This window comes from Echinops telfairi, unplaced genomic scaffold (assembly GCF_000313985.2).
Source record: "Echinops telfairi isolate 266 unplaced genomic scaffold, ASM31398v2 ScPeMD7_11;HRSCAF=52, whole genome shotgun sequence".
NCBI classification, from domain to species: Eukaryota; Metazoa; Chordata; class Mammalia; order Afrosoricida; family Tenrecidae; genus Echinops; species Echinops telfairi.
The window spans coordinates 39271791-39293645 of NW_022103908.1; the positions used below are offsets into that span (position 1 = coordinate 39271791).

A 21855-nucleotide genomic window follows, 5' to 3' on the forward strand; every position below is an offset into this window, starting at 1 on the left:
ATTTCCCTGGTGACTTACTTCATTGAGTATCTTTTGACGGGCCCATTAGTTTGGCATATATTTTCACTTTTCAAATGCTTATCCAAGTGTTTTTGCTCCCTTAAGAAACGGGGTTATTTATCTTTTTGTTTCTTGGGTATTCCAGAGTTGTTCTTGATCTGAAGTAAAAGTGTGTCATGTCTCACCATTACGTAAGATAACAGCTTTAGGTTCGCATGTTCTCTTCTATTCTTAGTTTGTCAATATTTTTTTCAATCATAATTGAGCGATGAAATTTGCCCAAGTGCCTTTTCTACATCAATTGATGGATGGTATTTCTTCTTAGTTCTGTTAACAAAGCACATTGCAGGCACTGATTTTCAACTGTTAAATCAACTTGATTTCTGGCATGAAGTCCTATGAGTCCCTCCCTGAAGAGCCTGGTGGAACAGTGGTCAGGGTCAGACCGCTCACCCAATGGCCAAGGGAGAAGGATGAGGCTTTCTACTCCCCGAGAGAGACAGTTCCAGAAATCCACAGGGGCAGTTCTACCCAGTTGTAGAGGGTCTGAGTCAGAATTGGCTTGATGGCAGTGAGTGTCGTGTTTTGTAGCCATGAAACTATACTATCCTTCTTATATATTGCTAGATTCACTTTGCTAATACTTTGTTGATTGACTTAGTTTCTATATCCGTGAAGAGCATTGGTTTTCTAGTTTTTATTTCCTGTTATTCTGCCAGATTTTGGTATCATGTTTTTCTTGACCTTTTAAACTGAATTTAGAAGTATTATCTCTGTTTTCCTTAAGTATTTGAAGGAATTCATCAGGGAATTCATTTGGGCCTAGAGTTTTCTCACTGGGAGATTTAAGATTATATTTTCGATTTCTTTAACAGAGGCTATTAAAATTTTATTCCTTGGATGCTTTAGTAAATTGTGTTTTTCAAAGAATTTTTGCTTTCATCTAAATTGTAAGGTGCCTTGGTGGTGTAGTGGTTCCAAGTTGGGCTGCAGCTCGCATGGTTGCCAGTTCAAAACCACCAGCAGCTCTGTGGGAGAAAGACTAGGCTTTCTACTCCACAGTTACAATCTCGGAAACTTGCAGGGGGTCACTATGAATCAGCATTGACTTGATGGCAGTGAATTTGGTTTTGGTATCTGAATTGTAAAATTTGATAATATAAACTTGTTTACAATATCTCCTTACCTTACTGTCTGTAGAATTCTGGGGCACTGTCTTCATTTTCAAGTTTGCTATTGATCATTTGTGTTTTCTTTCTCTCTCTCTCTTTTAAAGTTTATTGATTATTCTTCCTAGGCATTTCTTAATTTTATGAATCTTTCCAGAGAATTAACTTTTGCCTTTTGGCTCATTTGTCGCTTATTCTCTGTTGAATTAATTTCTACCCATACTTTTGTTATTTATTTTTCAATTGTCTTTGGACTTCTTTTTCTACCAGCTTGAGTGGTTCTTTTAGATAATTACAACTTTAACTTTTCTTCTTTTCTAATATACACATTTAAAACTATACATTTTCTATCTAAGTACCAATTAAACTGTTTTTTACAAGTAAATCAATTTCAAAGAGTTTCAAATTAATTTATATTCTGGTTGGTAAATATATTCTCTTGGGAACCACTTTTAGGGTGAAGGCAGTACTCCTTATCTTGAGTGCTGGTTAGAGAACGTGTACATCTGTCCAAAATGCAATGCTCTGTGTTCACTTGAGACTTGAATAATATACAACAACCCTAGAAGGTAGCAGGAGTACTATGTACAAGGAAAGCTCTGCAATTTCTCAGAACTTAACTGAAGTGTCCAGTGTTACACACCGAACAACTGATGAAGCAGGTCTTTAACCCAGGCCGACCACACACAGACACATATATGACGGCGGGTCACACAGTGTTGCGATAAAGTCATAGAATCCACTTTTAAACAAAGACATCAAGATGTAATGATAGTCTCTTAACACACCCTCCATCCAGGTCTGTACACTGCGGAGGGCTGTGTTTTCATCTCTCTAGCATTTCCCTTAGGGAGTTCTGCACACTTTGGTTCACACCACATCAAATGGCAGCATTGGGCATCCTCACAGGTTGTGTTTCTTTTTATGTTTAGTGGTTTTCGTTTTCGTTTTGTGGTTTCTTTTTTTTTTTTAATGTTTTGTGTTTGGGGAACAAAAAGAAGTCTGAAGGGGCGATATCAGGGGTACAAAGTGAATGGGATAGGTCTCCCAATACAATTCTTGTGGGACAGCTCTTGCTACCTTTAAAGAATGGGCAAGTGCATCGTTGTAATGGAAAAAAATTTTCAATGCAACTTTCCTGGCCTTTTTCTCATCAATGTAATTTTCAGTTTTCTTAGAACTACTTCCCAATAAGCTTTTGTGATCACCCTATGTCCTTCAGAAAAGATTGTCCCTCGGGAACCCTAAACATCCATCATCATAACCTTCTGATCTGACCTCTCTGCCGTCACGTTAACTGATCCGGCAGATCCCCTTGGAAACCACAGTTCTGGTTGGCCCATTTTGAAGTTAGTCTACCAAGATGAAGTCATGTCATACGGAGAGACTTTGTCTGCAGCCTTCTACTGACTGCAAGACAAGTTTCAACACGTTCGTTTGGGATAAACCCATGCATATGCACACTGGAGTCCTAAGAGCAATACCTGTTGACTTACCCTCTTGTATTCCCCCTCTCCTCCTTTCTTGACTATATTGTTATCCAACAGTTCACCTTTACAACAACAGTAAGAAATCTACTCTCTATTTTCCACATGCATGATGTACGCCTGGCAGTAATGAATGCTGAGATGCAAGGGGAGTGGAATCCTGCCTGGCAAGATGGTTAAAGGCATGACTTGGCTGAGCCATGATTCTTAGTGGTTTAGCAGTATGTCATGATGTGACCTGGCCATTTGTGATGATGTAATTTGGCAGTTATGTAAGGATGTCATCATCCTTCATGTTGTGATCAGATGTGGTCATCTTCCATGTTCACATAACAACAGTGTTCACAGAATCACCTATGTGGGATATAATAAGACTTTTCCCCAGCTTCTCTCCCCCAAATACATGTCAGACCCAGGACACTGCTTTTCAAGTTATCTCCCGGAAGGCGCCAGCCATCCAGAGCAAGCAGACCCTATTGTCTGTCCCGCCACAGGTGGGGCTCACTCCCTCCTGTTAGGAACCGTGGATTGCTTTCCTTGGACGCTTAGACTAAATCAAGTCTCCAGCTCAAGGATAATCAAGTTTAGGTTCCGCCCATCTTGTCACATGTATACCCCTAGTCCCTACCCTTCTATTACATGTACACCCCTAGCTCATCCCCTTCCTGTCAGGCACATGCTTATTGTACAGCCCCTTCCTGTGACGTGTGGTTACCTGTATTCATGGCCCTAAGTACATATGGACCTTGGCCAGAAATAAAGAGAGAGACTCTCCTGCCCTCTGCCCATGGTGTGCGCAGACCTGGCTGCTGAGATCATGGCCATCCAGGAGGTGAGCACGCTACCATGAAATGTGTCTGACTCCTTCATTTTACTCTCTCTTCTGTCTCTCCTATATCCTATGACTTTAATATAACCCTTACATATATTTAACTGTGCAATTGCGCTTACCGAACCCGTGATAGGGTGAGGGGCTGGTTTCCCCACACACCTAGTCTCTGGAGCCCACCCATGTGCACAGGGAGAGGATATATAAAGAGGGAGACAAGGAGACACCAGGCTGCACAGCGTAAATATGTGGCATTAAAGCACGGCCTTCTATCTTGGTATGAATGTATTTCATTCTTCAGGAGGCTCACCTTATTACCATCAAACAGACAGAGGCGGACATGTCTGCTAAGCACCTGGATGTTCGTTCCCGGGAGAGGGATCATTTTACAGCTCCACAGTGTCAAGACCAACGACACACGGCTTGTCCTCGACTTAATCTGAAAGAGAAGTTTGTTGTGAAAAAAGGTTTATTTTTATGAATTACAAGACAAATGAATTTTCCAAAGCAAGGGAGCAGTCTTACATACCTAGCCAAGAAAAGTTCCAGTAGTTTGTTTGTTTTAAAGAAAAATTTCAAATAGTTCAAATAAATATCTCGCACATATTTATTTTTAAAATATTCGTGCTTTTATGTGATTACAAACCATGGTGTTGGAAAGAAAAGCCAGTAGCTGAGGTAAAATGCATGAGCTGGCCCCTGAATCACTACACATTCCAGACCCAGGTTCAAGGTTTACCGAGCAGACCACGGATGTTGTTTCAGTTCATTATCCTCTCCTCATGGTCACGATGCATGGCCCACTCACTCCCTGGGTTTCCTGCTCCCCGCCCTCCTCCTTCCCTAACCCTCTGAGCTTGGTTCTTGGGGAAATGTTGCCCCTTTGATCTTCCAAAAAACAAAAAGCCCTCACTACCACGGCGCCAAATCTGACGCAGAGCGGTGATTCTCTGGAGTGACTGATCATCCTAACATGGGATGAATTCAGTGCCAAACCTGAAGGGTGTCCAAGTACGGGACCCATCAACCTCTATCCAACCAGGAAGCCTGGTCTCTTTTATGATTGTGGGTCGAGCTCCACATTTTTCTTCCAGTCTCTCCAGGAGAGACTTGTAATTCGATCCTTTTTGGAGCAGTTGCTGGTGGTGGCGGGGCACCTTCGGATTCTTCTGGTCTCATGCTCAGGAGTGCTGATGTTTGCATGGTCCTGTAGTCCACTGGCCTGATGGTTTCCGTGCCTGTGAACTTTCGTCACTCCTCGTTCCTCTGGATGGATCCCAGGTTCATTCTGACGATTCATTTTCATTCATAGCATTTGAGTGTGATAATTAGGTTTTGTGTCAACTTGGCTGGAGCGGGTTCTCAGTAGTCTGGTGATTGAGGCCTCTCCCGTGATGTGAACGAACATCTAATGGAAATGGGAGGTGCTGTGAGCAGCCATGCAGTTGTGGGAAGGCAGAGTGCAACCCTTTGCTCAGGTCGCAGCCCTGATAATGTTTTCTTGGGGGTGTGCCCTACTTTACCGATGTAAGTAAATGCTGTGCAGAACTTCCTCACTTCTTGCTGGCCTGGATCCTGCACCTGGTTCATCAGCCTCTGGTTCTTTGAACTTGAGTCAATGGCCTTCTGATCCTGAATGCTGTCAGAGCCTACCATCTGACCTGCTGACCTTGGGTTAATTCAACTCTGGATCCATCCAACTGTGTTCTCCCTGCATCTTGGTTCATCAGCCCCGCGGGTACCAGAGTCAGAACAAGGCTCCAGCTTGACATCTGACTCATGGGCTTGAACCAGACTGGACTTTGCTCTTTCTACAACTGTGTGAGCTGCTTTCTCAATATAGATGTCTTAATTTACATATATACACATCACTGATTTTGCTTCTCTAGAAAGCCCAGCCTCACACAATTCATACACTGCATAAGGTACCACAGCATAATCACCTGTCATTAATATTAACTCTTCTTTGTTCTGATGCTAAGCAGTTATTTAATTATCCTGGGCATTTAGTTAGATGTTCTGACAGAGAAAATACACTGGCCACTTGAAGAATGTATTCAGATCTATTTCAGAGGTATATTTTAGTTGTGGATAAATAAATTGGTATTCCGATTTTTAAATTATAGCTTCAATTCAAGAACCTTTAGATTCTGCTTTATGTTTATATGCCCTTTCGTATAAAGATATTATGCGCCACCCCCCCAAAAAAAAACACCTGTAAAACAATCTAATGATTCACCTTTATCAATTTAAAGAATCAGAGACGAACCACCCCCCCCCCCACCCCGTCACAGTTCAAACACTTAAGTGTCATTTATTCAAGGGCTGTGACCAAACACTGCTACAATAAGTACACGGTTTGTTGTCTAGAGTGCAGCCGTCGGCTGACATGTGGCTTCCCGGCGAGGCTGCAGGACTCACCGTGCCGGCCTCCGTGTCCCACATCAAGTCTTTGAAGGCCAGTTGTGAAGGCGTGAGCTCTGGTTGTAAGAAGTAACTTGCTCGAAAGTGATTCCCTGAAAAAAACAATTTTTTTTTTCAAAATTCAAAGCACCAAACCCATGATAATATGTCACAGATTTCAGAAACAGAAACTCCAGGACGTCATGCCTTTATGAGGAGTTCTCTTTTCTCTCCCTGCTGGGCACATCCGCGTAGATTCGCACATGGAAACATCAGGAAGCACATGTAGCTGGGCTGAACACAGCATAAGAAAGATGGGACAGACTTTTGAGAAAATGACCTCCCATGGTGAGGTTTCTTTTTCTTAATGCAGAAGTCTGCAGCTGCCTTTTGGACATGTTAGGGAAAAAATAAAATCATTCGTTTCACTTCCTAATACAAAAGCATTCTTATACTATTCTTTCCTATTTTCGTCACAAAGAATCCTTGTTACGAAATCATGCATTTGTTCATTCTCTCTTCTCTGTGTCAGGTGCTGTGCTAACAGCTAGAAAGCCAATAGAGCGGCAAAGGGATGTGGCCCCTGTCCTCACTGAGTGACAGCGGAGTGAGAGAAGCCATTGAAAAAATAAACAAAGTAGACAAGTAAATAAACAAAAGAATAGCTGGCTTAGATGTACAAAATGTACAAGAGTAAAAGGGAATTACATTATGGAAGGAAAAGCATCTCTGAGAAAATGGAAATTACCCTAAGACACTAAGGATGAGAAGGCTACAGAGCCAGCTGTCCCAGCACAGGGTCCCTAAAAGCAGTTCTTCCACAGGTAACTCAATGTCTCAGGGCACACAGATGGCCTCCCCTCTTCCTCCTTCTTCAATATGAGCTTGACACAAAAGCTGGCAAGTACAGGGGCATCAAAGAATAAATAAGAAAAGCCAAAGTGGTCAATGGATGCGACTCTTTGGAAAAATCTTACTGTTCAGAAGTGGGGCTGGGGAAGGCATGCCCCTTCCCTCCAATGTCAAGTCCCAGAGGTTACTCACATCACCATCATTCTCTCGAGTCCCAGAGGATACTCACATGGCCATGCCCTTCTCCAAATGGCAAAACCATGAATCAGAAAGACTCGGTCCTGCACACCCTGAGGCTGCCATCTATCTACCTGTGACTGCTTTTACCTCAACTGTTACGTGGGAGAGAAGTTTCTCTCACCGTCTAGGCCTCTAGTAGAGAAGCCAAACCTAGAAGCTCATCAATACGCAGACAATGGAGAAATTTACAGCTGCCTATAAGAATGAGTCCATGCATGTTTATCTCTTTGGGGAATGTCCTTGGTATGTGGTTAAAGAAGCTTGATTTTAGAAAAGGCCAAACAAAAACCAACAAAGCCTCTCTCTGGATAAGAATGTTGGCCAAGCGTGTGGGTGGAAGAAGCACACCAGCCTGTGCGACCATGAGGGATCGATGGGACCAGGGGTCAGGCATCAAAGAACAGAACATCCTATCATTGTGAATGGGTGGGGGGTGGTGGTGGGGGATGCAGAGTGGGGACCCAAAGCCCATCTGTAGGCAACTGGATATCCCCTTACAGAAGGGTCTTAGGGAGGAGATGAGCCAGTCAGGGTGCAGTGTAGCAATGATGAAACACACAACTTTCCTCTAGTTCTTTAATGCTTCTTCCCCACCACACTATCATGACCCCAATTCTACCTTACAAACCCAGCTAGACCAGAGGATGTACACTGGTACTGATAGGAACAGGAAACACAGGGAACCCAGGACAGATGAACCCCTCAGGACCAGTGGTGAGAGTGGTGATACCGGGAGGGTGGAGGGAAAGGTCGGGGGAGAAAGCAGGAACCAATCACAATGACTACATATAACCCCCTCCCTGGGGGACAGACAACAGAAAAGTGGAAGCAGACATCGGTCAGTGTAAGACATGAAAAAATAATAATTTATAAATTATCAAGGGTTTGTGAGGGAGGGAGGAAGGTTGGGGGTGGGAAGGGGAAGATGAGGAGCTGATACTAAGGGCTCAAGTAGAAAGAAAATGTTTTGAGAATGATGATGGCAACAAGTGTACAAATGTGCTTGACATAATGGATGTATGGATGGATGGTGATAAGAGTTGAAAGAGCCCCCAATAAAATGATTTAAATTAAAAAAAGAAGGAAAGCATGTGGGGAAATGTCCCGCTGATGGCAGGAGAGGGGTCATTTGAGGAAGAAAGCAGTGGGGACCAGGAATTAACCGTATTGCTTCTTTCTAACTACCTCACATTGCTTTTACAACTGAGACAAATCCCAGGCGTGTAAAACTCAAAGACAAGCTCTATAAACGGACGACTCAGACTAAACACTGACTGAGATATAAAAAAAGAGAACAGGTAAGAAGGCATCATTCTATTTTATCAACTAACAGTTCACTCCAGATCTACAGACACTATCTCTAAGATCCCTTCTATTTCTAACATATATAATTTTAAAATACATGGCTAAGAATTTTTTCAATCAAGAGAAGTTTTGAGAGAAAAATAAGAGACAATTACCTGGTTAATACTTATATATGCGTACACTTATACACTTTTTACATATGCGAGTCAAAGTGCATTTGTAATGAAGAAATTAAAAATAGATTTGAAATCTTTTCAAATTTTCTGTTATAAACCTAAAGCCATTTAGTAATCCATCTCTATATCGCTTCACATAAATAATTTTTTTAAAAAGTTTTATTTCTACCAGGGTCAGATGATACTGGTGAAAAGATACTTGTTTTGCTTTTTTTAAACCCAGCTTACAGGACAGAGTAGAACTAACTACTTCATAGGGTTTCAAAGGCTAAAACCTTTACAGAAGTAGACAGCCTCATCTTTTTTTTTTTTTAATCATTTTATTAGGGGCTCATACAACTCTTATCACAATCTATACTTACATCAATCGTGTAAAGCACATTTGTACATTCATTGCCCTCATCATTCTCAAAACATTTTCTCTTCACTTAAACCCCCGGCATTAGGCCCTCATTTTCCCCCACCCTCCCCGCTCCCAGCTCCCTCATGAGCCCTTGATAATTTATAAATTATTATTTTGTCATATCTTGCCCTGTCTGACGTCTGCCTTCACCCACTATTCTGTTGTCTGTCCCCCAGGGAGGAGGTCACATATAGCTCCTTGTAATCGGTTCCCTCTTTCCAACCCACTCTCCCTCTACCCTCCCAGTATCACCACTCACACCACTGGTCCTGAAGGGATCTTCCGCCCTGGATTCCCTGTGTTTCCAGTTCCTATCTGTCCCAGTGTACATCCTCTGGTCTAGCCAGACTAGCAAGGTAGAATTCGGATCATGATAGTAAGGGTGGGGAGGAAGCATGTAGGAACCAGAGGAAAGTTGTATTTTTCATCGTTGCTACATCGCACCCTGACTGGCTCATCTCCTCCCCGAGACCCCTCTGCAAAGGGATCTCCAGTGGCCTACAAATGGGCTTTGGGTCTCCACTCCACACTCCCCCCATCGTTCACTATGGTAAGACTTTTTGTTCTGATGATGCCTTATACCTGATCCCTTCGACACCTTGGGACAGCCTCATCTTTGTCTCCTGGAGAAACTGGTGGGTTTGAACCATTGACCATTTGATCAACAACCAAGCTCTTAACCATTTGTGCTCTTTGTTTTGGTTGTGACAGAAACATCGGACTTCAACCTTGATTGCTTGACTCAAACTGTGAGGTGGCTGGCAGATACACCTCACCTTCCTCCAGGAGCTGGGACAGTGAGGAAGGCCGGAACCCGGCAGGAACGGCTCCCATTGTGGTTAACACATCAACAGTGCTTATCTGCTGAAATAAGAAACCGAAATTGATTTGCTTGTTTTCATTCATGTTTTCTCACCTCTATGATACTTTTCTCCTTACCATCAGAGAATGGATAGTCCCTCACCAAAACCCCACACAAATGTTTATGTCTTACTGGAAAAACACAACAATTTGGTTGTAAACAAAGTCATGAGAAGATGCTACCACTGACTCCGGGTCTCTCTCTATAGGACCTCACTCCCATGCAGAGACTAGGGTACAGAGTTCAGCTCTAGACCAGCTGTTTCCCACACACCTCTTACCAAAATGAACCCACTCATGTCCCCATCTACAAAGTGGCACCACAGGATAGATGAATTCATATGATCAACTCATATGCACTGAGGAGTTAATGGCTTTCATATGTATGTGTCCATATATACATACACAAGCATGTCCATATACATGGACACAGGCATGTGCATATAAGTTATAAGCAGAGTGAATGGTGAGGAAGGACATGGACTTAAGTGCTAGCGGTGGTAACTTACAGAGGCCGGACTCTGAGAAAGTAGAGGGAGAATGTGCATTTTGTTACATAAGTTTTTAAACGATAGAATTCTGGATGATTTTTACTTTTTTGAGCTTTGAGCATTGTTAGAATATTAACTGCATAGTGACCTTCATCTTCATCCAAATGCGAGAATCCAGGCAGAATAAATGAGGTGTTACCAAGCCCTCAAGTCCTACCATGTATGAGATTATCTAGTCTGCTAACCCAGTAAAATATTACTTGGAGGATGGGCTTACAGAGATAATGAGATAAACATCTCATGTTCTCTACTTTGGATACCCTTTTTGCAGATGTCCTGGACTCATCATGGGTCCTGTGTTGAGCTGCTAACTGCACAAGGGCATTGGATCAAACCCAACGGCAGATCCCTGAGAGAAAGAGGAAGCTTTTTGTTCACGTAAGCTTCGGTGGAAATCCAAAGCAGCAGTTCTAGTCTGTCTTATTTGGTTGCTACGAGTTGGAATCAATTCAATAGCAGTGAGTAAAATATCAGTGATAACTTATTTAAGATCTGATGCTGTCTCCTAAAATCTCCATCCTGGTTTGATTCAGAGCTTGACCAGAACGATACGGTAACAAGATACTATCAACAAGGCAGGAGAGACCAACCTCTGAGACAGCTTTCTGAACAGCACTCCAGTGGGAATCGGTTCTAGGGAGACAAAAGAGCAGATGAGTGCAGGGAAGTCTGGCTGGACCAGAGGAGGTACACTGGTACAGATAGGAACTGGAAACACAGGGAATCCAGGGCGGATGATCCCTTCAGGACCAGTGGTGTGAGTGGTGATACTGGGAGGGTAGAGGGAGAGTGGGTGGGAAAGAGGGAACCGATTACAAGGAACTATATGTGACCTCCTCCCTGGGGGGATGGACAACCGAAAAGTGGGTGAAGGGAGACGTCGGACAGGGTAAGATATGACAAAAATAACAATTTATAAACTACCAAGGGCTCATGAGGGAGGGGGGAGCGGGGAGGGAGGGGAAAAATGAGGACCTAATGCCGGGGGTTTAAGTGGAGAGGAAATGTTTTGAGAATGATGAGGGCAATGAATGTACAAATGTGCTTTACACAACTGATGTGTGTATGGATTGTGATAAGAGTTGTATGAGCCCCGAACAAAATGATTTAAAAAAAAAGATGAGTGCAGGGAAGCTTCATAAATCAAGGGCCACAATATTGAATCATCAATAAGTTCTGAAAGTCTCCAGGTCTTTCGTGAAAGCAAGGCAGAACGAAATCATACACCAGAAATAACCACAAAATTAAATTCATAATGCTCTTTAGGTAAAACAATAGTGTGAAAAGCACTGTTCTCCAGGCACAAGTTGTCTGCATTCCAAGAGGGCCTCCAGTTACACAAGTAGCAGTCAAAATAAATAAATGTCCTACACCTATTGTGATATCCTCTCAATCTTTTTGTCACCTTTGTTTAATGCTTGCTCCATCCACTGTTTCGTCCACAACCTCCACAGCTTCTTCACTGCCTTCTCCACTTGATTCTTGGTCCTTTTCTTTCATATAGGGCTGACAAATCATGGAAGTACAAAGTGCTTTACATCAAATGTGAACGTCAACCATAAAAACCCCCAATATTTTCAGAAAACAGACCAAGTATAGAGGAATTTAGTATATGAGCCATATAAAAAAATGATTGGGTATTAAAACCCAACTAATAATAATAAAAAAGAAACTCTAATTCATAGGAATTTATAATGCAATACATATGTAATAAAACACACACAAACAAAATTAGTGGGGAAAGATGCTCAATATGTAACTAATAAGCATGTTATTTGGAAAAATTACAAGGACTGAGGGGAAGCTTAAGTTAAATGCAAAATCAGATGTATAAAATATGGAAGTATTCATAGAACATAATCAGGAGATGAAGAAGCTCTTCGGAATGACTACATCAAACCCAAACATCATATGCAGGAACACTGACAGGTAAAAGCGAAATTAAAAAATGAACACATCTGGAAGCAACACAGAAGATTGTCACAGATGTCCAAGGACGAGCACATGCATATGAGTCGGCATGGGCTCAATGGCTGTGGGTTTGTTTTGTTTTTGTGTATTACGATACTTCAAAGAGTTGTATAAACTAATAAGAAAAATGCTTTTTTTAACCCCTTAGAAAAATAGCTGAAAGAACTGCAGTGTAAACTCACAAACAAATATAAATGATCACAAGGAGGATGAAATGATATCCAATCTCATTAGCAGCACAAAAAATAACGCAAATAAAAACGCTGACGAGGCTTGGTGTCGGTCACAGCGACAAAACGGAAGGTGACTACTGAGGCCCGTCAACACGGGCGAACGTGCACACGCAGGCACCCTTGCTGGCCTGGGCAGGGATGTGCGTGGCAGATAGCTTACGACAGACATAAAGCCTTTGTAAAATATAACATATAAAATAAGATCTAATGGTGTAAAGCCTGTATAATAGTCAAAGAGTGGAAACGTTTTTAAGGAGCAAAAAGAAACACAAACAGCAAAGACTAACTTCCAAGTACGTTCTGGGAACAAGGCCTTCGTCTCCTCTGGCGTTCTTGGCGGTCCACCAGCCGTCGGGCTTCTTTGTAACCACAAGAAGAATTTCTCCTTTCTAAAGTAATAAAATGTAGAAAATTAAGAAAAATAAAACTCAACTGTCATGCACATATTTCATTACTAATGATTCAACCCTGAAGAAAGGGTCTATTATTTATTCTAATTTTTTATCAAGAGCTTCCCAATACACAACCTCTAAATTAAATGAGACTATAAATGAAATTTTTCTTTTGGTTACTTAGTTATTGTAACACACACTCAAGCCACATATTCAAATAGGAATCATCACTTTCAGAAGCCCAATACTTGTGCAAGACACTTTCTGATTTTAATTATTGAAAAATATCTTTTCAGAAGCAGTATACAAACTTTTAAACAATCTAATTCCATTCAAGTCCTATTGTGAAGCAAAAAATATTTGAAGTAAAAATATTGAACTAGCAAAATGTGCTCCTCCTAATGCACTCGATAGAAGCTCTGGTAGCATAGTGGGTTATGTACTCTTTAGGCTGCTAACTGCAGGGTCAATAGTTTGAAAGTACCTGCCGCTCTTCAGGAGAAAGAGGAGGCTTTCTACTCCTGTAAAGGGTTACAGTCTCGGGAACCCACTGGACAGTTCTACTCTGTCTGTTGGGGTGGAAATGAGTCTGAATCAATTGAAGACACTGATACTTCACTAGGTATGTTGTGCGTGACACTTGCCCATTTAGGGAAAATACAACGGCTCTTTGAAAAAGAATTTCCACTCTGGGCAGTTCTACTCTGTCCTGGCATTCCAACAACAATACAGTGGAAACATAATGATTTCATAAGGATGAAATCAAAGTCATATGAAATCAAGAGTCAATCCAAAATAAAAATGTTTTCTTACAAAAAAAAAGAAAACACAATTTCCACCCCCCAGAACATTCAAAAGCAAACACTTAAAATATACATTATTGTCAACATGGATGACAATTTCAAGAAGTAGTGGGTGGGGGGAAGCCCTGGGAACTAAACAATCCACTTAGCTATAATATAATCAGCTATAACTGATTGACATATTTTATTGTCAATCAGTTACTAAACTGTGAATCTTCATAAATAGAAGTGTCAAGATTCATAAACTCGTTAACATCCCTCTAACAGGAAACACAGCCTCAAACCAATCTCTTTTAAGCCTCAACTGTATTCTCCCATCCCACCAGCAACTCACGCACAGCCGAATCAATGTGGGTACAAAGGAAGGGAGCAGGTGAGTTCCGCATTAAGCCCCTTCCACAATGAGGCAGCAAGAAGAGCTGCTACCTACCAACAGCGTTGAGGTAGTTCAGGTTTATGTGCCAACCTGGCCAATAAACACATGTGGGATTAATGGAAGAGCAGAGAGATAAATGGCTCAGTGAGCCTTGCCTTTCTAGTTCTAGGGTATCTTGCTTTGTGATGGTCGGACCAGGGTGCAGCTGCCTTGGCCGGTTCCCTGCTTCAGCTGGCAAGGCTCACTTCCTGGGAGACATCCCCGAGGAGAAGCTGCATGGACCTATCCTGATGTAGCCCTGGGTGCCGGAGCAAGTGTGGAGACCCCTGCCAGCGCTGAGATACTTACATGCTCACTGATTCGGCTTTCCTCCTGGAGTCGGCATCACTGCATGTGTTTTGTGAGATGGAGGAGGACTTTGTAGATCATGTCAGACATATGGGCTAATATTGAACTTACGGGCTTGGACAGCACTGGGTTGGGATGCTTTTTTAATGTACACGTACCCTTTGTATAAAACTCTCTTACACATATGGGTTTCTGTGGGTTTGTTTCCCTAGTTTCCCTAGACTAACATAAGCATGAAGCCAGGTAAATTCATCCAAATAAATATATGCATATGACACTCAAGAGTAAAGGGCCAAGTTTTACCCCTAAATTAGGAAATGATCAGTATCAGCACTATTTTAAAGAGAGCATGAGCTCTTTTACCATCAGGTGACTTTCTTAATAGGCTCTCCTGTTCCTATGACCTGGTAGATCCTAATTATTACTTAGTTAATCTCAACAGAATTAGTCTTAAAGAACTTAACACCTGAACACGAAAGGCCAGAATACAAACAGAGTTTTCTCGTTCCTCTGAGGATGCCCTGCCTACCTTAAATGTAAGATCTCCGACCTGCTGGGCAGCGAAATCTCCAACAGCAACATATTCTTCATGGATCGCCCGCTTGGGAGGTTCATTTTCCTGTGTGTCTTCTTCTGCTACTCTTTCCTCCTCCCCGCTTTCTTCACTATCTTCCTCCTCCTCCTCTTCATCCTCCTCCTCCTCTTCTTCACCTTCTTCAGCAGAATTATCATCTTCCGATCCTTCAGTATGTGTCCCCGTTCTACACAAAATAATCCTCTAAGATCACTGGTAATACCACTCAGAAACAAACCAAGTATAACTTTTACATAGAACTGATCCAAATTTGGAGCAGGCAGATCAACCGATACGTTCTACCAGCTAGCTAAGAATATGTGCTTGAGAGACTGAGCTGAGAGCGAGCTATCGCAGCTGAGGAATGCAATGCTATAACAGAGCAAGTCCAGGACTTGACGTCAGGAGACCTGAATTCAAGTCCTGGATCCATCGTCCAGCCGATGCTAATTGAGCAGTATGCACGTGGTTAGAACAGGGGTACCGGTTTTAAGTTCTGACTCTATCGCCTCTTCTTCATGGGGCGGGTTTGGGTAGGTCTCTTTTCTTCTTTCCAGTGCTCGTTCGTAAAGTGAAGATAATGATAGAGCCTGACTGATAAGGTTGTTGGGAGCATTAGAGGAGTTTCAACTTGCAGAATATTTAGAACAGTGCCCGCCCACAATATGCTTTCGATCAAAGCCAATACTGCTGTTCATCAAATTATACCTCAGGTTCCATGGCGGGCTCCCTGGCTACAAAGTTGAACCAGGCGCTGTCCTGTCCTCCAGGAGTTTATAGTAAGAGAATGTGGAAATGGAAAGTGGTTCAGCAAGAACTCCAGTAGGGGTACACAGAGGAGACTAAGGAAACACACCAGTGGGGTGTCTAACTCAGCCTGCACAGGGTGGGGTGGGGGCGGGTCAGGAAGAGCCTAATCTTAGGAACCGAAGGATGAGTTGGAACTGATTCCGTAAAAAGACAGTAGAGAGGAGGAAAAGGGAAAAGGAGGTTCAAGAACAAATAATTTTAAGTCAGGCCAGGCTTGGAGGAATTTAGTGATAGATACGGCTAAAAACAGGTAGAGAGAACCAGACCACTTGGACTTTATATTTAAGAGGACGTAAGGGAGGGGTCTAATGAGATTTGCCCAAGAATTTTCATTTTGGTCTCTTTTCAGTTCTTCTTTACCTATATACTCAAGTATAAGCCGACCTGACTAAAGTTTTGAAAATTTTAGTTTGAAAATTTTGAGTTGACTTATACTCGAGTATATATGGTATCTTCAAAAAATTCTTCCCAATTCACAAACTATGTCTATGTGTTCTTATAAATTCTTTAGGCTATTTAAAAAAGTTGTTAAGTCGCTCTTGTTCAGTAATTCCCACATTTGTAACATCTGAGTTTCTACTTTTTCCCCCCTCTTGATTTTAAAACATTTTCCAGCTGTTGAGCCTAAACACTGAACCAGATTTGGAAAACGAGTTCTTAGTCAGTATAGCATCAGCTATTATATTTGGCAGCTTTAGGCAAGTTATATAATAATTTTTAGGCATTATAATTCTCCAAGTTCACTGTCGGTTACATAGTAATACCATTTAGAAGTCTGTGTCAGCAAACGTCATTATCAGGGTCACATCTGGGTCTTTTCTCCCTTCAACGTTGAGCCTTTTATTTTCCCTGCTCTTTTGCTTTTTATCTTAATTTTTATTTATTTCACTTTGCTTTTTATTTACTCTATTATGCTGGACACTGTAGATCAAACATGGTAAAGACTTTGATTTATATTATTGTGGAAGTTACATAAGCTGTCAATGAGTGAAGGGGTAGAGTCTAGCCTGTCAATCAGATCATAGCCAATGAGGCAGCATGGCCTTCTCCTGAGGATTCTAGGAACTCCTGTCTCCTTCCCTGGAGGCGGGACACACTCTCTGCTTCCTCTTCCTGTTGACAAGCCACATGGAGCTATGCTGATTGCAGCCAGAACCCTGGAGCTGGAGGAGTCACATGGAGACCCACGCCAGCGCTGAGATGCTTCCACCACCACTGGATCCACAAGACTTTCCACCCATGGCCTGTGATCTTCCTGGATTAGCCATCATTGTATGTGCTGTGTGAGTCTACACAAGAATTTATGAACTAGTATCAGACATATGGGCTAATATTGGACATGTGGGCTAATATCAGAGTTATGAGCTAATATTGAACTTAGGGACTTGATCTGGACAAGGTCAGGCTGTTTTCTTAATATACAATTGCTCCTTGTTCTTATTCCTAAATCATGGTCCTTACTCTTGGGATTGGGTCCCTATCCCAGCCCATGGGCTTCCAGTGCTCTCCACAAAATTACTTGAAGCATTTGCCAAGCTCTTTCCTCTAGTGCGGTACAAACTCCAATGGTTTTCCCAGCACTGGAATCTCTTTGAAGCAGTCAGCCTCCCCTCCTGACGGGCACTTTAGTCAGGTCTTCTGGGGTCAGGTCTAGGTACTCCAGAGCCCATTCAGGTTTGTGCTCTGCAGCCTTCTTCTCATTCTGGCGTCCTGCCTCACGAACGGCAGGGCCCCTAACAACTCCAAACGTGGAGTTCTGCCTCCTCAGACCCATCAAACTGCTGCCCTCTACTAGATATCGGCCTTCTTGTACTGAGCACGCTCTACTGCACTAAAGGAAGGGACGTGCGCCCCTCTGTGTGGGAGCCTTCCAGACTTTGCTACACGCTTGCTGACCTTGACTTGTAATCTGCTGATCCTCATCCTGAGTTTTGCCCAGCGACTTCCTTAATAAACCACTTCACCACGCGTATAGTCTGCTAAGAGTTCCGTGTGGCCATTGCAACAATGATCAAATCAAAGAGAAATAGATTGTTCCATGGAAGTGAAGGCTGGGGTCAAAATTGGTAAAAAGGTTGGAATGTGGAGGTATGCCCGACCTCCACTTGAAAGGAGTCAGCTTTGGGCTGATCCTGATTTGCATTAGCCCCGAGAAAGTTAGGTCAGTTCTCATGTCACTGCTACTACCGGGTCAAGACTGAGGTGCAATGCCTTCAAGTCCCTGTTTTGCATATTTTCTTGGGATGTCCTCACTGTCTCAAGGGGGCAGGTAAATCCGTGTTGCGCTTTCATTCTCAGTATTGGAAACCAGTGGACATTTGAGAATTCTCACTCCTACAGCCCGCAGCATTTTCCCCAGGACACCGGATAATGAGGCTGAGTAGTTGGTGTTTACTGTTCGGTTCTGCACATTGGGCTTTTTTATACTTTATATTCTTTTGTCAACGAATTGTTATTAGGTGTCCTGAAGGAGCTTGGGCCCATAATAGAAAAGATTATTAACCTCCACCACGGACGAAAAAGAATATGCCTCTCTGCCTCAAAATATTTATTTATGAGAGGAGGAACCACGCAGGTAGACAATAAAAATATTTTCAGTTTACACACCAACATTAAAGGCATCACCCTTGTTATCTAATGTCTATGTTTCAGATCTCTTTCGCATTGTCCCAGCAATCACATTAGAAATTACTTGTGAGCAGGGACCATGGCTTAACACGTCTCGCCTGGGATCTACACATTCTCTTATATACAATCAATAAATATTGACTGGTTAGAGTGTTACGATCACTTAGATTATATTAAAATAAAAAAACACTGCTGTGTGTCTTTATTCGGATATAAATACTCGCACTGCTGGTGATACAATGTCGGAAAGAAAGAAAGAAAATCAGAAAAGGAGGACACATACTCAGTTATGTGGTCTTTGCTCACGGCCACAGCGAGCTCTTGTAGTTGGTGGGTTAGTGTTTCCAAAAGACTCTGCTCCTCCGCTTTTCTCTGATTGTAGTTGCCCACTGGGGCAGACTCGTCAGCCTATCGGAGAATAGAGACCCGTTTCACTGAACTCTCCGTTTTGGTTTCCCATTATATTGAGTTGATAAGGACAAAACAAAACAAGAGAGCGTTATAAAGTCGAATAAGTGCTAGAAAATAAAGCCCACATCTACAACCTGGGCCTGTCTACTTTAGGGAAGTGAGGGTAACGTCAAAGTCACGTAGGAGACTGCAGTGGAGCGCACACCCAATGGGGACATGGAACTGTACCACGTGCGCGGGGTTCCATTTTCTTGGTCAGTACTGAAGACCCTCCAGAGTCCATGAGGGATACGTTCTAGACAGAAGGTTGGTCTAGGTGTCAAAAAGAGGGACAACGGTTGGTCCCAAGTCCTGCCACTTGCTGGGGGTGAGATGTTGAGGAAGTCGCTTTACCTCTGAGAGCCTGCTTCCTCATCAGCGGACCAGGGACAATTGGGTTGTAACCTGAGGGTCAGTCGACTTGCTAAGCTGAAGCATTTGGGGGCACTGGAGACATTCAGAAGAGCCCTCACTGAGCACTGGTCTCAAACGGAATACAGGAAATGCATGTACTGTACGGTAGGAAGGTAACTATTAGACACTTTCCATTACCAATGTTCCGTGTGACCCTGAATAGCTGGCTGAAGCTCATATTCATCTTGCTAAAAAAAAAGTCTCGGGGGATTGCCAAGAATAAACTCTAGTTTCTCTAAGCCCTGCAGCGCCACTGACATTGCAACGGCAGTTGATATACAAGGCTTCGTTTCCACTCATCCTCAGGCCAGACTGAATGCCTCCCTACAACGTAATTCAAATAAGCTACTCTCAACTGAAAAACATAAAGCACAGTCAACGCTAAAATTAAAAGAGTTTCTTCCTGTTTATTCTCAGTGCTGGGTGAGTTCACTGACGCTGCATTTCACTTGTGTACTTCAAGTCCTGGCTTTTCTGCTTATCAGTACGGACTTCATAAGCCTGGGGAACCAGCCAGCATGCTCTAAGGTTAGATTAGATGTCAGCACTAACATAAACCCAGGGATTTACCAGTGCTAACTGTGATCACACTCAATGAAAGTATCGCATAAGAATCAGTTTTTAAATAATAGGATTATCTGTTAATACTTACTTTGCTTAATTTTTGAAGAGTGTTTTTATTTTCATCTATTGCATGTTGTAACTGGATACATCTAAATTTTTAAAAGGAAAGAAAAAAACCAAAACCTTTTTCATCATCAGAACTAGAAAGTTCATTTAGAAAATCATATATAGTCTCTAAGCAGGCAAAGCAATTAGCTACTTTATGAAAAATATTTTTTAAAAAAATACATGGAAATGCTTTTCTAGTGGCCCTTACAATAAAGCTAAGGGTACACAACTCTGGTAAGTGGGTCAAAGTCCTAGACACCAGTGAATGGAACTTTGGGGAAGTAGGTCTCCCTCTGCTGAGCCCTGGTGATGCAGTGGCTCCGCGTTGGGCTGTGATCCACATGGTCAGCAGTTGGAAACCACCAGCACTTTGCAGAAGCAAGATCCGACTTTCTACTCCCTAACATTGTTACAGTCTTGAAACCCACAGGGGACCCACACGAGTCAGCACTGACTTGAAGGCAGTGAGTCTGAGTTTGGGTTGGTGGCTGATGTTACCAGGCAAGCTAAAGAATCTGTCCAGGTGCTCCTACTCCTAACCCTTTCTCTTATAAAAGAGAAGGACAGGATGGAAACAGTGACATACAGCAGAAACATGCCATGTGAAGAGCTATCTGCAAGCAGCCAAGAAACGCCGAGGCCTGCTGGCCAAGCCAAACACCGGAGAAAGGCAGGGCCCACTTCCTCCTTCAAAGTCCCCAGGCAGCATCAATGTGGCTGAGACCCCGATTGGGATCTACTCCAATCTACTCCAGTGAGATAACAAACTTTTGTTCTTGAAAGCCATCCGCGGGCTTGTGATCTTCTGTCATGATGTCTGATGGACACGCCACTGTCACAAGCGACATCACCAACAAGGACAGTGGAAGATCAAACAGCAAGGCCGGCCCCTGAAAGCAGCATGAGTCACACAACGCACCTGGGAGAACCTGCCTCGGGATTTTCTGTCACTTGTTCTGACAGGTATCCTATTAACTGTGCCTACCTGAATGTAAAGTGCAATCTCCACTAAGAGTGCCAAAGTAGAAAACTCTTTACACACACGTGTGTGTGTGTGTGTGTGTGTGTGTGTGTCTATTGCTATCCAGCCAATTCAACACATGTCTGTTACCCTCCAGGATGGAGCTGAACTGCTCCCTGTGGAATTATATGTGAAGCTGACTGCCACATCTTTCTCCCGTGGACTGGCTGGGGGATTGGAACCTGTCCATAAGCAGTCAAGTCCTTACAAATACAAGGGTAAGACAGACAATATTGCTGCAAAATCGTAAACACTGAATAAAATTTTACTGAATAAAAATCTCAGAAGTTGCAGCTACTGTTTCTCAACCCAGCCTCCATCCGGGTCTCTGTCATGCTGACTCTGACCCTTCCCCACCTTCCACATACACCCAGGAAAATGACATTCGAGCATCCTCAGGGACTTCAAGTATCTTCCTTTTCACTGTCCTTTGAGTCTGAAGAGCAAAAAATAAGTCTAGAGAGGCAAGATCATGGTTGTCGGGTGGATGGAATAAGGCTTCCCTAGGAAATTCCCATCCCTTGCTTCCTTCGAAGGTGCACTGTCATGGTGGGGAAAAAAATTCCTTGAAGCAAGTTTATTGACATTTTTCTCACCAATGCAGTTTTCCATAAAACTCCTTCCTAGTAAGTCCGCATGACCATCCTATGTCTTTTGAGAAAAACATATCAAAATGATCCCTTTGAAATCAAAATCTCAAAACAAACCAGTCCCCAGCCTTCTCTCCCCTCCCCACGCCAAAAAGTCACCCTAACCTTCTGTACTGACCTCGGCCTTAACTTAGTTGGCCCAGCAGACTCCCTTGGACACCACAGCTCTTGATGGACCTCCTCTTTGAAAGCACCCTAACAAGACTAAGGCACACCTATCACAAAGCGAACCGGTCT

At 42.8% G+C, this 21855-nt stretch overlaps 1 protein-coding gene across 1 annotated transcript in view; it reads right to left on the bottom strand.

Annotated features, from left to right (window-relative positions):
- NPHP1 (nephrocystin 1) overlaps window positions 1-21855 on the bottom strand; it is a 64233-nt gene that overhangs the window by 29407 nt on the left and 12971 nt on the right. The window contains exons 4-12 of the mRNA XM_045287094.1: window positions 19928-19988; window positions 18695-18819; window positions 14929-15160; window positions 12768-12869; window positions 11682-11782; window positions 10867-10909; window positions 9641-9728; window positions 5907-6001; window positions 3796-3924 (exon numbers count right to left, since the gene is read on the bottom strand). Coding sequence (XP_045143029.1) covers window positions 3796-3924; window positions 5907-6001; window positions 9641-9728; window positions 10867-10909; window positions 11682-11782; window positions 12768-12869; window positions 14929-15160; window positions 18695-18819; window positions 19928-19988 — 976 coding nt within the window. The remainder of the gene's footprint in view (window positions 1-3795; window positions 3925-5906; window positions 6002-9640; window positions 9729-10866; window positions 10910-11681; window positions 11783-12767; window positions 12870-14928; window positions 15161-18694; window positions 18820-19927; window positions 19989-21855) is intronic.